This window comes from Desmodus rotundus, chromosome 12 (assembly GCF_022682495.2).
Source record: "Desmodus rotundus isolate HL8 chromosome 12, HLdesRot8A.1, whole genome shotgun sequence".
Taxonomy (NCBI): domain Eukaryota; kingdom Metazoa; phylum Chordata; class Mammalia; order Chiroptera; family Phyllostomidae; genus Desmodus; species Desmodus rotundus.
Genome location: NC_071398.1, coordinates 71,730,784 through 71,743,456, shown reverse-complemented (window position 1 = coordinate 71,743,456; position 12,673 = coordinate 71,730,784). Strand labels below are relative to the sequence as shown.

The 12,673-nt window shown below is 53.2% G+C and overlaps 1 protein-coding gene across 2 annotated transcripts in view; it reads left to right on the top strand.

Moving 5' to 3' along the window:
* The window catches only part of RASSF5 (Ras association domain family member 5), a 72,085-nt gene that overhangs the window by 34,947 nt on the left and 24,465 nt on the right, over positions 1 to 12,673 (top strand). Inside the window, exon 1 of one of the 2 annotated variants that reach the window (XM_045182896.3) lies at positions 7,671 to 8,476. The exons of the other annotated variant lie outside the window; for it this stretch is intronic. Within the exon in view, the coding sequence (XP_045038831.1) occupies positions 8,357 to 8,476 (120 nt within the window). The 5' untranslated portion in view covers positions 7,671 to 8,356. Of the gene's footprint in view, positions 1 to 7,670; positions 8,477 to 12,673 lie in introns of those variants that run through there. 2 annotated transcript variants of the gene reach the window in all.

Sequence of the window (12,673 nt, the reverse complement as noted above, 5' to 3'; positions counted from 1 at the left end):
TTTTTAAAAGCCGGTAATTATTTTCTTAAACAAAAGAAAGGCCCCTGGCCTGGGTGACAGAAGAGCTAGGTTCTAATCCAGACTGTGTAGACGAGGTGATTGGCGTGTGAGGCAAGACAAGCCTGGTTTCTCTGAGCCCCGGGTCTCCCCTCCCGGCAGTGGGCCGGTAGGCAGGGTGGCTGTGAGGCTCCCGGGGAAGGTCCGAGACTGCGCATGCGGGGTACGGGGTGGGCATCCAGCGCATTTCTGTGGATTTTTCATCACCTCGCGCCTGCGACAAAGCCCTCAGGGGCTGGCCGCTGTCCTCAGACTCCATTTAAATGTGGATTAGCACAGGACAGCCCTCACGGTCTGGCTCTGCTGGTTCTCCAGAATACCAGCTAAGGGTTGCGTCCTACACAGAAACCGGGACACTGTGTGGTCTGGGTGTGCACGTCTCACTACAAGGCCTAACGATTATCTCCTCCTTTGCAGCCCAAGTTATTATTCCAGTCTGTTGATAAAAAGACCCATAATACCCAGCCCCCATTCACCAAAGGGGACAGATGTCTTCCAAAGCCCCAGGGCAGGTCAGCCCGCCTGCTGGGGCTTCAGCCTGACAGGTTGCAGCCGCCTACACCCCCTCCCCCAGCAAGCCGCTGTCATTCCTCAGCAGGGCCCCTCTGGAACCATCTCCCTCAGCCCCTGCAGCCTCTGAGCGAGCGGTGACTCAGCTGGCGGGTAAAGCTCAGTTTCCTGGCACCCTGCCCTGTGCTCCCTCCGGCAGTCGTCCTACTCCTCCCTACCCTCTCTACCCAGCTTTGCAGAACCTCCAGATGTGTAAGTGCCTGGGGCCAGTTGTGCCCCAGTCTGCAGCCCAGCAGCCAGGGCTGAACCCTGAACTACCACACGGGGGAGCCTGGGACCAAGAAGGGGAGAGCCAGGGGGTGGGGTCTGTCCCTCCCAAGGGCGAGCCCCGCCCCCTTTGTAACCAGGGCTCAGGATAGATACCTGCGCACCTCCCGGGATTCTGGGGCCTGGGCCTCCTCTGAAATGCTCCATAAATGTTTAGCAAATTCAACTGTGGTCGATTAACAACAAACAGTAGCGACCATTCCTTGAGTCTTACCGTGTGCTCTACTTGTTTAATCAATTATTGAGGGATGTTGAAATCTCCCACTTTAATTGTGGATTTGCCTATTTTCCCCTACAGTTCTAGCTTCCTGTTTCAGGGGGGACCCAGAAAAACTGGAATTATTTTCTGGAGGGCGGGCCCCTTGTATTACAGGTTTCCCCCACTAGGCGAATGTTCTAGGAACCCATCTGTATCAGTGTACCAGCTGGCGTTGTTGTGAGAGGCTGTATTCAGCTTCAGTGAATTCATTTTGAAGACTCTTTCAATGCATTTACAAGAGCACCTGCCCACACTGTGCTGAGTGTTCAGCACGTTTTGACCAAAAAATCTGAATGATCCCTATGCCCCACTCTCCCTATTCACCTGATCTTGCCCCAGGTTAGATTTTTTTTTGTTTCCTTGGATGAAAAAAAGCCCTCAAAGGGAAAGGTTTTGCTGATGTGGAAGAGGTGAAACAAAATGGCAGGAGCACTAAAAGGCATCAAAATCGAGGAGTTCAAAAACTGTTTTGAGCACTGAAAAAAAGTCTCGATAGGTGTATTGCACCAAATGGAAAGTATTTTGAAGGTGACTGAAGTTTAAACATGTAAGAATAAACACACAATTTTTTATAAATAAAATCCCTTTCTTTGGGTTCCCCCTCGTATTTTGAAGCTCCATTATTCAGTGACTAAACATTTAGGATAATTTTTCCTCTTGTTAATTGACCCCTTTACATTACTAAATAACCTTTTTTTAAAGGACATTTTCCTGCAACTTTTGCTTGAGATTTTTTAGAAAATATTTTATTCTATTTTTAGAGAGAGGGGAAGGGAGGGAAAGAGGGAGAGAAACATTGATGTGTGAGAGAAACATCAATGGGTAGCCTCTCATAGGCCCCCCAACTGGAGGCCTGGCCCGCAACCCAGGCGTGTGCCCTGACCAGGAATTGAACTTGCGACCTTTTGGTCTGTAGGCCAGTGCTCAATCCACTGAGCCACACCTGCCAGGGCACAAAATAACCTTCTTATCCCTGGTAATATTCTTTGCTCTGAAGTCTACCTTGTCTGATATTAATATAGCTGCTCCAGCTTTCTTTTGATTAGCATTAGCACAGTTTTTCTTTATTCATTTTTTTACTTTTAGGCTATTTGTGTCTTTGTACTTAAATGTTATTTCTTGTAGACAGCAAATAGTTGGATCATATATATATTTTTAAATCTGTTTGGATAATCTCTGTCCTTTAATCGGGTTATTTAGATAATTTACATGAATGTGATTATTGACAGGTAGATTTAAGTCTATCAACTTGCTATTTGTTTTCAATTTGTCCTATTATTTGTTCCCTTTTTCATTTTTTATCTTCTTTTGGATTAACTGAATTTATTCTATGATTCTATTTTATCTTATTTACTGCTGGCCCACCCTCACGGGCCAAAGGAAGGAGCCAGTGCCCAGCTGCCCTCTCCACTATGGCTACATCTGGGACAGCCACTCCCCCCTCCACACATTTCCCTCCACGCTCTAGAAGCCAGAACTGCCGGCCACAGCCGTCAGGGGTTTGACCTGGTAGACAGCTGCCTCTCGCAGGAGCTGCCCCAGAGCTCGTCGGAGCAGCCCAGGCCAACCCACGGGAGCTCGTTTCTGGTCAGTCAGGGCCAAAAGGCTTCCTAACTGGGAAGCATCTGAGGTCCTGGCTCTGAGGAGGGACAGAGCTCTCGTACTTGCTTCCCGAGAAGTCCTTGAGCACTGGAGACACTTCTCTGTGCTCCTCACAGCCCTCCCCTCTGCTCCTACCCTAGAAGCAGCGGCTGCCTGAGCTGACCTCTGGCTGGGCCAGGTCAGGCCTGAGGCTCTGAGGGGACAACAAAGTCCTCTTCCTATGTGTAGTGGTGCAAGGCCCGTTCACCTCTCACATAGAGGGCCCTGCTACCTCGGCCACAAGAGGACCGGCCTTGCCTGGAGAGGGGCCCTGAGGGATGAAGTGGTCGATCAGACACACCTTTCGGGCTTCTCAAGTCTTCCTAAAGAAGACTGCTTGGGCCTGATGGGGACCCAGAATGAGCTCTTCTGGGCCTCTGCCTCTCCGTGTGGCTGACATCCATGCCTCCGTGGCTTTAAGTGTCAGGGTCCTATTGAAGCTGTTGGCCTGGCAGCCGAGCGGGAGGAGTGCCGTGTGGGCTAGAACCCCGAGAAAGTGAATCTTATGTGAGTCTAACCAAAATGGTGTGCAGCCGCTTACCTCCTGTAGCAGGAAGTCACCTGGGGAGAAAGTGAGCTGTCTGTGGTGCCCAGTACTTTTTGTGCTGTCAAATTCAACTCTTGGGGTGGAGGGTGGCGTTCTTACGATGCAGCCCAGCCACCGGGGAAAGGTTGCTCCTGAGAAGCGGGGGAAGGTGTGGGAGGTGTGGTCGCTATTGGCAAATGCGTCAGAAAGTCAGGAGGACAAAGGAGGAGGGTATTGACAGGCAAGAGCCAAACCACAAGAGGGCAGGGCGGCTGCTGGGAAAGTGAATCAAATGTTGCGCAGCTGTCACGGACGGTGCTTGACTGCAGCTGGAGATGGGTGCGAGCCGTGGACTTGGCACGTGTTGTGAAGGGCCTTGAAGGACCCACTTGGAGCAGGGGGATTGCTGGCGTCACTGGAGGGAGGACAACAGCTGTGATGGAGAACCGTCAGACACACAGGCTGGGTTTGCACTCTGCTTCTGCCGTGGACTTGCTGCGCGGCCACTCGGAGCCCCAGTTTACTCATCTGTGAATTACTTCCTGCAGGGTCGTGAGCATCAAGTGAGATAACAAAATGTGAACAGCTCGGGAAGTCTAACATAATTTCTTATTTCACGTTGGCCTACTGGGCTGCACATTATGAGAAGGCAGGAACTATGCATATGTCATCCTCAGGCCTGAACTCAAATACCAAGGCTAGTGCTTGCCATGTAGAAGGTGCTCAGTGAATATTTGATAAACGAATGTGTGGAAGAATAAGCAACTAAAGCTGGATCCGTGGTAATTATTCCATAAGTATTAGTTGAAAACCGACTAGAAGCTTCTGTGTTATAACAACTCTGATCAGATCTTTGCCTAGAAGGGTAACTTAGGCAACAAGGGGGCAGGGAGTTTGGAGGAGGTACAGGTGGGAACAAGGGAAACTGCTGGAAGGCTTTGTAATAATCTCACTATGGCATTCGTGGAGCTAGGAAATACTGAAGGGGAAGGAGCAGGTGGAAGTGAGTCAGGGGACAGAGGGCCCAGTTTCCGACCTGCAGAGACTGGGGCCGCAGGAGCAGGGGCGGGTACTCAGTGAGCTACCTGGGGGAGAGAGTGCTGAGACATCAGTCTGTGAGGTTTAGCTGATACCCTTGGCACAGGTGAGACTCGGCCCCTGGAGTCACAGGCACCTAGTAGGAGAAGATAGTCAATGGCTGAACCCTGGAACAACCGGGAAGCTAAAGGGGAGACAGGTGCACCGGAAGACGGAGAAAGTAGTTCCTGCCTTGTCTGTGAAGCTACGTTTTTAGGCGGTCTGTCAGGGTAAACTCTCGGTACTACGGGGTTCCAGGGCCCGTGTTCTGCAGCCGGACCAGTTGGGTTGGTCTGGCTCCACCGTGCATGCACCATAGCACGTGTGACTACGTGTAAGTGACTTCATCTGCCTGAACCTCTTTTCCCCCTCGGCAAAACAGGGGTGCTAACTGGAGCATGCCCATCGGGGTGTCGTAGGGATTAAATTAAACGACGCACATCAGGTTATTAGCACAGCACCTGCACAAACCAGCTACTAACAATTTCAAAATACCTTTCAGGAGTGGGGTGGCACCTCACCCCAGTTTTCAGCCTCCAAATACTGATCTCCACCTCTGGCATCCCCCAGCGGGACCGATGAGAAAACCTGAGGTGCAAACTTGCTCACGATACCGTGTCAAGCTGGAACTGGAGTTGGAACTAGTAGAATACCAGCTTCTGTCTTATATCGCAGTTTTTCTGGAACAAACTGGCCACATGTCAGGATTTCATTTGAAAATGAGGAAAGTTTAAAATAATGTTTTTCATCATCTGACACTCTGAGACAGGAAAGTCACCCATTGACCATTCAACGGGGCTTTGTGAACCCCAGCACGATGCCGCGGATTTACGGCTCTGGCTGTGCTGTTTAAGGGGCAGACCCCTCCTCCTGAGCCCAGGGACGAGGAAAGCCAGTTCCCATCCTTTGTGTGTTCACCTCCAAGGGCGTAACAGGCATTGCGCAGACTCTCTGTGCCTTCTTTCCGCCGCCCCCACCCCGCCAGGTTGTCACTACTGTCGGTTCTTCATAGAGAAGAGGTCATCAGACACCGAAAGGAGCCCAGTCTTTCTCTCTTTGGGACCATGGAGCTTCAGTCTGGAGCTTTCCTCCTGGAGGCTGGCCGACTTATTGCATTATATATGGTCTTTGCAGATTCTTCTAGTCCCAGGGTTCTCACCAGCACAGTCTGGCCTGCTGAGTCTTCACGCGAGGCTTCCTTCCAAGCCTGGGTTCACTGACCGACAAAGTGGGGCAGGGAGACACTAACAAGGAGTTCGGAGGCGTTGAAAGTAATGAGCTGTGATGAAACACGTTGCTTCCCTCAGTTTCCTCATCGGCAAAGAGGGGATGATACCTGCTGTCAAGGTTACAGAGCAACCTAGGTGAAGTAATGGGTGTTAAAAGGGCTTTGAAAAGCCCTATTCAGGCATCAACTTTTCATAATATTTGGGGTGGCCTAGAGCAGCACCTAAAAGAACACAGTGTCACTTAGCATGTTTCCTGATCAGGTCTGGCTTCTCCTGTGTTGCTCACAAGGAGAGACTCATGCTGACTCCTGGGGTACTTTGGCCTGGTGTTTAAAAAAAGGGTATTAGCTGCATTTGAAGAGTGCACATTTTGAATGTGTAACACCGCGGTCGCTTTGTGTGACTCTGGGGACACAGTGTGGCCACAGAGAATCTGGGGCCTGTTGTTTCCTTAAGTGCTGGATTCCCGCTGAGCAAGAAGTTCCTTTTATAAAGAAAAGTGTGTTCCTTTGTGTCCAGGACAAAGCAGGGGGGCTGTTATTGATGGCCCGAGGACCATGCAGAGCCCTTCTCTCTGCAGCATTCATCATCATGGCATTGGACTTGGAGGTACTGACGAGGCCAATACAAGCTTTCTTTGCCTGAACCGCTGTCTCAGGGGAAAACCCACCAAAAACAGCCTCCAAAATACTCATTTGAAAAAAAGATTGCTCCAGACAAAACCAGAACCTACCTTCAATACCATTAATGTGAGCTCTTCCCCTCAAACACCCTGTAGCCCCCTCCAGCCTCCTCCCCACCCCCTGCTGCCTACCCCCACTTATTATCTCCCTGCCCACAGAGCAGGTATTGAGGGTCTTCCGAGCCCAGGGTGGCCAGTGGCGGGAGTGCTGGCTCTCTGCTACCTCGGGTTTGTGCCTGCCAGGCCCTCACAGGCTTCTGGGAGAAAGATGGCGTGGGAGGATGGAGCCAAACTGGGCTGCGGTTTGAAATCCTCTAGAGCCCTGGCAGAACGGGTTCCTCATAAAAGTAACCAGAGCTTTAGATGGAGCTGGCAGCATGCTGTCTGGGGCTGAGTCGAGCCCCTCGCCCAACTCGTGCTCCAGGGTGGCCTTGTTTCAGAGCTGCAGGAAAAGCCTCACAGACTTGGAGGGAGTCCGATAACCCCCCTCAGCCACTTCTCGGGGCTTCCAGGGTCCACGGGCCATCGGACCCCACGAGCACACAAGAGTCGCCAGGCTCTGGAGGCTTTGTCTTCTTTTTCTGGGACTCCAGGCGGCAGTGCACCCAAAGATGGCAGAGCGCATATCAAAACAGTCCCATCTCCGCGGAACAGCTACACCACACGGGCTAAGAGCATAGGCCCTGGAGTCACACAGACCAGGGTCTCAGTCCCAGCACACACGTCCTACTTGCAACCCTGAGCCCAGTTCTCTCACCCATAAAATGGGAAAATAATCTCTCCAGGCTATTGGGAAAGTTAAATGCTCGGCTGCATGTTAAGTCACCCTCACACATGGCCCTTCTCTGAACACTGTTGTACAAAGGTGATCTGGGAAGTTGGGGGAGGGGGGAGATTGCCCTAATTGCTGTGAAGGATTCAGCCCTGGTCAAGGAAGGTGTTCCTTCTCGGTCTGATGGGAAATGTAAATGAGCTGTCCATGGTGGTAATGACAACATCTGGCAGAGACCCCTCTCGGCCACGCTGTCAGGGAAACACACAACAAATAACCCAGGTGTTGTCTGCAGGCTCCTTCAGTATCCTGAGGCGCCCTGAGGTCAAGTTCCCCTGGGTGGAAGGGCTGGCTTGCTTTTGTGGTTGCTGTAACTTTGCATATGATTTGCATGTGCTTGTGGGGCGCCTGCAGTTTTTTTTCTGGCATTTCCAAGTTAAAATATTGCTACATCTCCAGGCAGGCCAAATATTGATTTCCTTCTTCTCCAGTTACTTCTCTAACCACTCTTATTGACCTAACTCTTTCACCCAATGAACAGGGAATGGGAGGGCGGAGTAAGAAGGTGGATGGGGGAGGGGGGAGGGACAGGGTAGACCTTATAGCACATTCAACAAAGTGAACGAGAGCTGTCATGGGTGATGAGAATGAGCTGTTCGCCTCAGGATGAAGGGCGGAGAGAGAATTTTCCCCCTCGGGACCATCCTGGTCTGTTCCATCCCTGCATCCTTTATCTGACCTGGGGTGCCTTAAGTCCACTGGCCACCGAGGTCCAGTGGCACCCAGTGGGGTGGAGAGGCGCAGGCCTGGGGCAGAGGAGAGGGAGGGCGCCCTGACAGCCGAGCAGGGCTTTGAGGAACCTTGCGAGAGGAAGTGGCTTCGGAACCGCTCTGGCCGTACCAGGGGCAGGAAAGGCGCGGGGAGGCGGGGAGGAGGGGGAGGTGTCGCGATGGCGCTCTGCGCGCGGGGCGAGGGAGGGAGCCGAGGACATGAAACCGCAGAGGCCCAGTGAGCCTGGGAGCGAGGCAGGTCCGATCTGTGTTCGCAGCCGCTGGCGGCGCGCCGGGAAGGGAACAGGTTACCCTGCCGCCGGAGCCACGCGGGCCCCAGGGTGAGACGCGGCGGTGGCCAGCGCCCGCTCCGCCTGGCTGCGTGACTGACCGGCCCGAGTGGGCTTGGAGCTCCCGTGGGGAACCTGGGGAGGGCCCCCTTCTCCCTGCGTGCGTCCCGAGGCGGCCCGGCGGATGCCCTCGCTGCCCTCACCGGCTCCGGCTAGATGACGGTGGACCGCAGCATGAGCAGTGGGTACTGCAGCCTGGAGGAGGACCTGGAGGACTGCTTCTTCACTGCGAAGACCACCTTCTTCAGGAATGTGCAGAGCAAGCGTCCTTCGAAGGTACACTCCATAATCGAGGACAGGAGACTTTCAGGGGCGCGTTGGGGAGAATAACCTCTGGGGTCTCCGGGGGAAGTGTTGCTCCTGGCAAACAGGCAGCGCCTGCTGTCACCAGAGTGGCTGGGCAGTTGCCAGGGGGCCCCTCTTGCACTGAGCTGCACAGACCGGAGGTCGGGTCCAGAGCCCTTCAGGGACCCCCAGCACCCACGATTCTCTTTCCAGCGCTCTGTTCAGCATTTCCTGTCGCTAGACCTTTTCAAAATGGCTCTCTAGGATTTGCAGCCACGCTGGACTCATGGTTTGGCCGCATGCTCACCTGTACCTGGGAGAGTGATGGGGCAACTGTTTCTTTCTTTCTTTCTTTTTTTCTCTCCCCCCCACAAATTTGAGCTTTGAAGCTCTAGATGGGCAGCGGATTTCACGCAGTCCCTCCGCAGGATACACACTCAGAGGTTAAGACTTCCGTATTGTGAGTGCCCGGACACCGTCTTAAAACCCAGTCCGGCAGCTTTGCAGAAGTCCCCCGTACTTTTAGAATCAAACTAAAATTTCTTCCTTAGGTAGTTGTCCTACCAGCACTTTAACTTCCTGGGTTGGTCGGAAGTAACCTTCGCATGTGTTTCTTAATGGGGTTCTAGGTGCTTTCTAAAGTCGTCAGCCCTCCCTCCACACCCAGCACACCTGAGTCCCCTGGCCAGAGGGGCCAGGCCCCACCCTCCCAGTTGCTGCAGAGCCAGCAAACCGCCACAGACTTGGTGGGAGTGGCGAGAGAGCTCTGCTTATTTATTAATTTTGTTATTTATATGAGAGGGCTCTAAGCCAGGTCCTTGGAGACGCTACCTAAAAGGATCTGTTTGTAGGCCAAAGTGCATTGCTGTATTTCACAGGCACATGCAGGCTCATCATTAATTTAGCAGCCCTCTACGCGTAGAATCAACCCAAAACTTCCCCAGGCCTGACTCTGAGGCCTCCTCTATGAATGATTCATCTTACCCGTAGGCCTGGCATTTGCTGGGCCCTGATGTCAAACAAACTGACCTTTCAATTGTCTGAGGACGCTCACGATCCAAAGAAGTTCTTCACTGTAGCATGTGAAGGAATTTACTAAAACTGGTCCCTCGATCCCCGTGCCTGTTTTCTGGGGCTCCCCTCATGAGGCTGGAGAGCAGGGCTCAGGGCTTGTCCTGGAGGGCTGGGGGCAAGGCAGGTAGGCTGAGGGGAGGTATCCTGCTCTGTCTTGTGTTTCTTGCCTGATATGTGGATTCCCCCGGCCCCCCCCACAGACCCAGGCACTCCACCTTTGTGGGCCCTTTAGGCCAGTGGTTCAACATCTTAGCTGAACCCTGGAATTACTTGGGGAGCTTTAGAAAGTAGGGACATTGGGTCTCACTGCTGGGAGTCTGGTTGAACTGGCCTGGGATGCAGCCTGGGCATCAGGGTCTTGAAAAGCAACCCAGGTAATCCTGACGTGCAGCTGAGGTTGAGAACCATTGCTCTAGAGCAGGGTGTCCACCCTGCGGCCCGCGGGCTGCATTTGGCTCGGGATGGCTATGGATGCGGCCCAACACAAAATCACAAAGTTACTTAAAACACTACGAGATTTTTTGTGTGTGATTATGTGTGGCCCCAAACAACTCTCCTTCCAGTGTGGCCCAGAGCCACTAAAAGGTCGGACACCCCTGCAGAGCGTTTTGCTGCTGCCTGCGGAGGAAATGGTTCCTGTTTTTAAAAACAAAGTTTAGCTGCCGCACTTACTACCAGCCAGGCTTATAAGCCTTGGTCCCAGAAGGTGGGCTTTTTGCATGATTGGTGGAGGAGGGCACACCACAAAGCTGGGGTTTCCTTCACTTGGCAAGTGAAACAGCTGGCTGTTTCTCGTGTTTCTTGGGAGAAGTAGAACGATTTGACAAGAAAATATGCTGGGGTGGGGGATGACTTGTTCCTTCACCCCAAACAGCCTTCTCTCTTCATCTCCCACCCCCAACCTCTCCTTCCTCACCTTCTTCCTGAAAATGCACCTTGGTTTGGTGCCCACATCCACTCTTCCTTTACTTTGTCTGTTTCTTGATCCAATGCATCCCATTAGGCCTCTGAATATCCCCCTACCTCATGTTGCTCAAGCCTGTAAGCCCTCAAAGGGCAGGAATCCCTTCTAAGAAACTCATTTGGTTGAACCAGACAGGGCTTAATGCTTCCCCAAAGGAAGGGTGGTGGGCATGGCCCCTCTTACCCCTGGTCTCTGCCTAACTAGAGTAGGAGGAGAAACCTGACTGGAGATTCAGAACTGCCCGCAGGGACGGTTCTGCTCGGCACCAGGCTAGCACTCAACGCAGCGCTCTTCAGGGAGGGAGGGAGGACGGACTCCCGCTGGGTAGACCAGCCCTGGGGTGGCCCCGCTGGCTGAGGGAGCAACAGGGGTGCATGTTGCTGACTGAGGAGGTGGGTGAGCTTTACCCAGATGTTTCAGTCTTTCATCCTTCAGAGTGCTTCCCCCTTTAATAACGTTTTCAGCTCTCCTCCCCCTTTGGGCACTACTGGAAAGGGTTTCCAAAGAGATTGGCCAGATTCTGACCCCATTCTGACCCCAGCTGTGCTTTGGGCCTACCTAAAGAGAGATTGCATCTGAGCTCCTATGGGAATTTCTTCTCCTGTCTCCAAGGAAAGGCATTTATGTGTGTCCCTGTCACTGAGAGACGAGGCCCCCCATCCAGGAGAGGCTGAGACGATGTCTGTAAATAGCCTAGTCAGGGTGACTTGAGTCTGCACTGGGCTTGGGCCTGGCTGGAGCAGAGCGTGGGGAAGCCACCACCTGGGAGGCGTCACTGTTGGGCCTGTCTCAGATCCCACTGGTGGGGGGGTGGGAAGGTGGAGAGAAAGCTAGTGAGCACATGGGAACTGGCCTGGGCCCGGGCCCCAGCTTGTTCTCGCCTTTCAGAAAATGGCAGCTTCCTGGGGCGCTCTGTCTCATCTGAAAGGGGCAGGGAGGTTTTGAGTCACACGAGGCACAAGTTCAGAGGCGGAGGCCATGCTCTCTGGGCACTTCCCCCTCGCTGGGCCCGATTAGGTTGCGTTTCCCAGGGTTGTATGTGTCCAGGTGGGGCTCCTGGTGGCTTGTGGGGGAACCCACCTGCATGCTCAGTGGTGCAGTGCGTGAGCACCCACAGCCGCCCTGGTCTAAGGTACTAGAGTCTCGAGGAGGGGTGTCATTCAAGGGCACACAGCAAGTTTACGGTGGATCCAGGGTGACAGCTGCCAGCCCAGAGATTTGTCTGCCTTAGTCAACAAAAGGCAGGATTTGGCCCTTGTCAGGCTGGCGACTGTGAGGCCAGCTGCCCCTTTGTTCCTGTCTGGGATCTGACCCTGGAAGTGGGGCCGGCTTCTACTCTGGTCAGGTCCCTGAATGCCTACAGGTGTGGTTGTTTGGGTTTTGACTTTGCAGCTGGGACGCAGGTGCTCCGCCAGTCAGCTTGCTCCAGGTCCCAGGCCTCGATGCCGTGCAGAGCACTGGGTGAGCACCGAGGCCTCGCAAAGCCTGCTTCTTGCAGAATGTCAGAGCTGAAAGGGACCTGGTCTAGGGCCTCACCTCACAAATGGAGAAACTGAGGCCCAGAGAGTAGGGAGGACCTCATCAGGCCCCGTATCTTGTTGGGTGGAGCCAAGACTGATACACCTCTTGGACTACTTGTCAAGTGCTCTTCTTGGTCCTCTTTACTCAGTGAGTGCCTGGGACAAACTGCAGTGCTTGTCCTCTCAGAACCTTGTAAAAATGCAAAGACCCAAATAACCTCAGGCTGGGAAAGCAGTTAAAGGGCCGCTCCCACCCCTCCATTCCATAGGCGTACAGGCCAAAGGAACGATGGTCCTACTTCAACACTAGCAGGGGCCGCTGTCATCAGCTCCAGAGTCTTATGACCTGAATCATTTAAAAGTTCTTCTTGCTGCCTCTCCTAAAATACCACTTGCCAGAGATCCTCCCTGTGTGTGTTTTCTTCGTAGATACGGAGTATAGAAGGTTGCCCTTATCTCTGGTTAAATATCACACTTAAGCACATGTAGAACACACCCCCATCCTCCCTCTCCCCACCCCTTCCTGAGACCTTCTCTGCTCTGTGCTGGCGCCACTGAAGACTTCAGGGAAGGTGCAAAGAAGAAGGGGGCTCAGAGGGCAGAGTACCAAGCCACTCTGGTTCCGTTCCT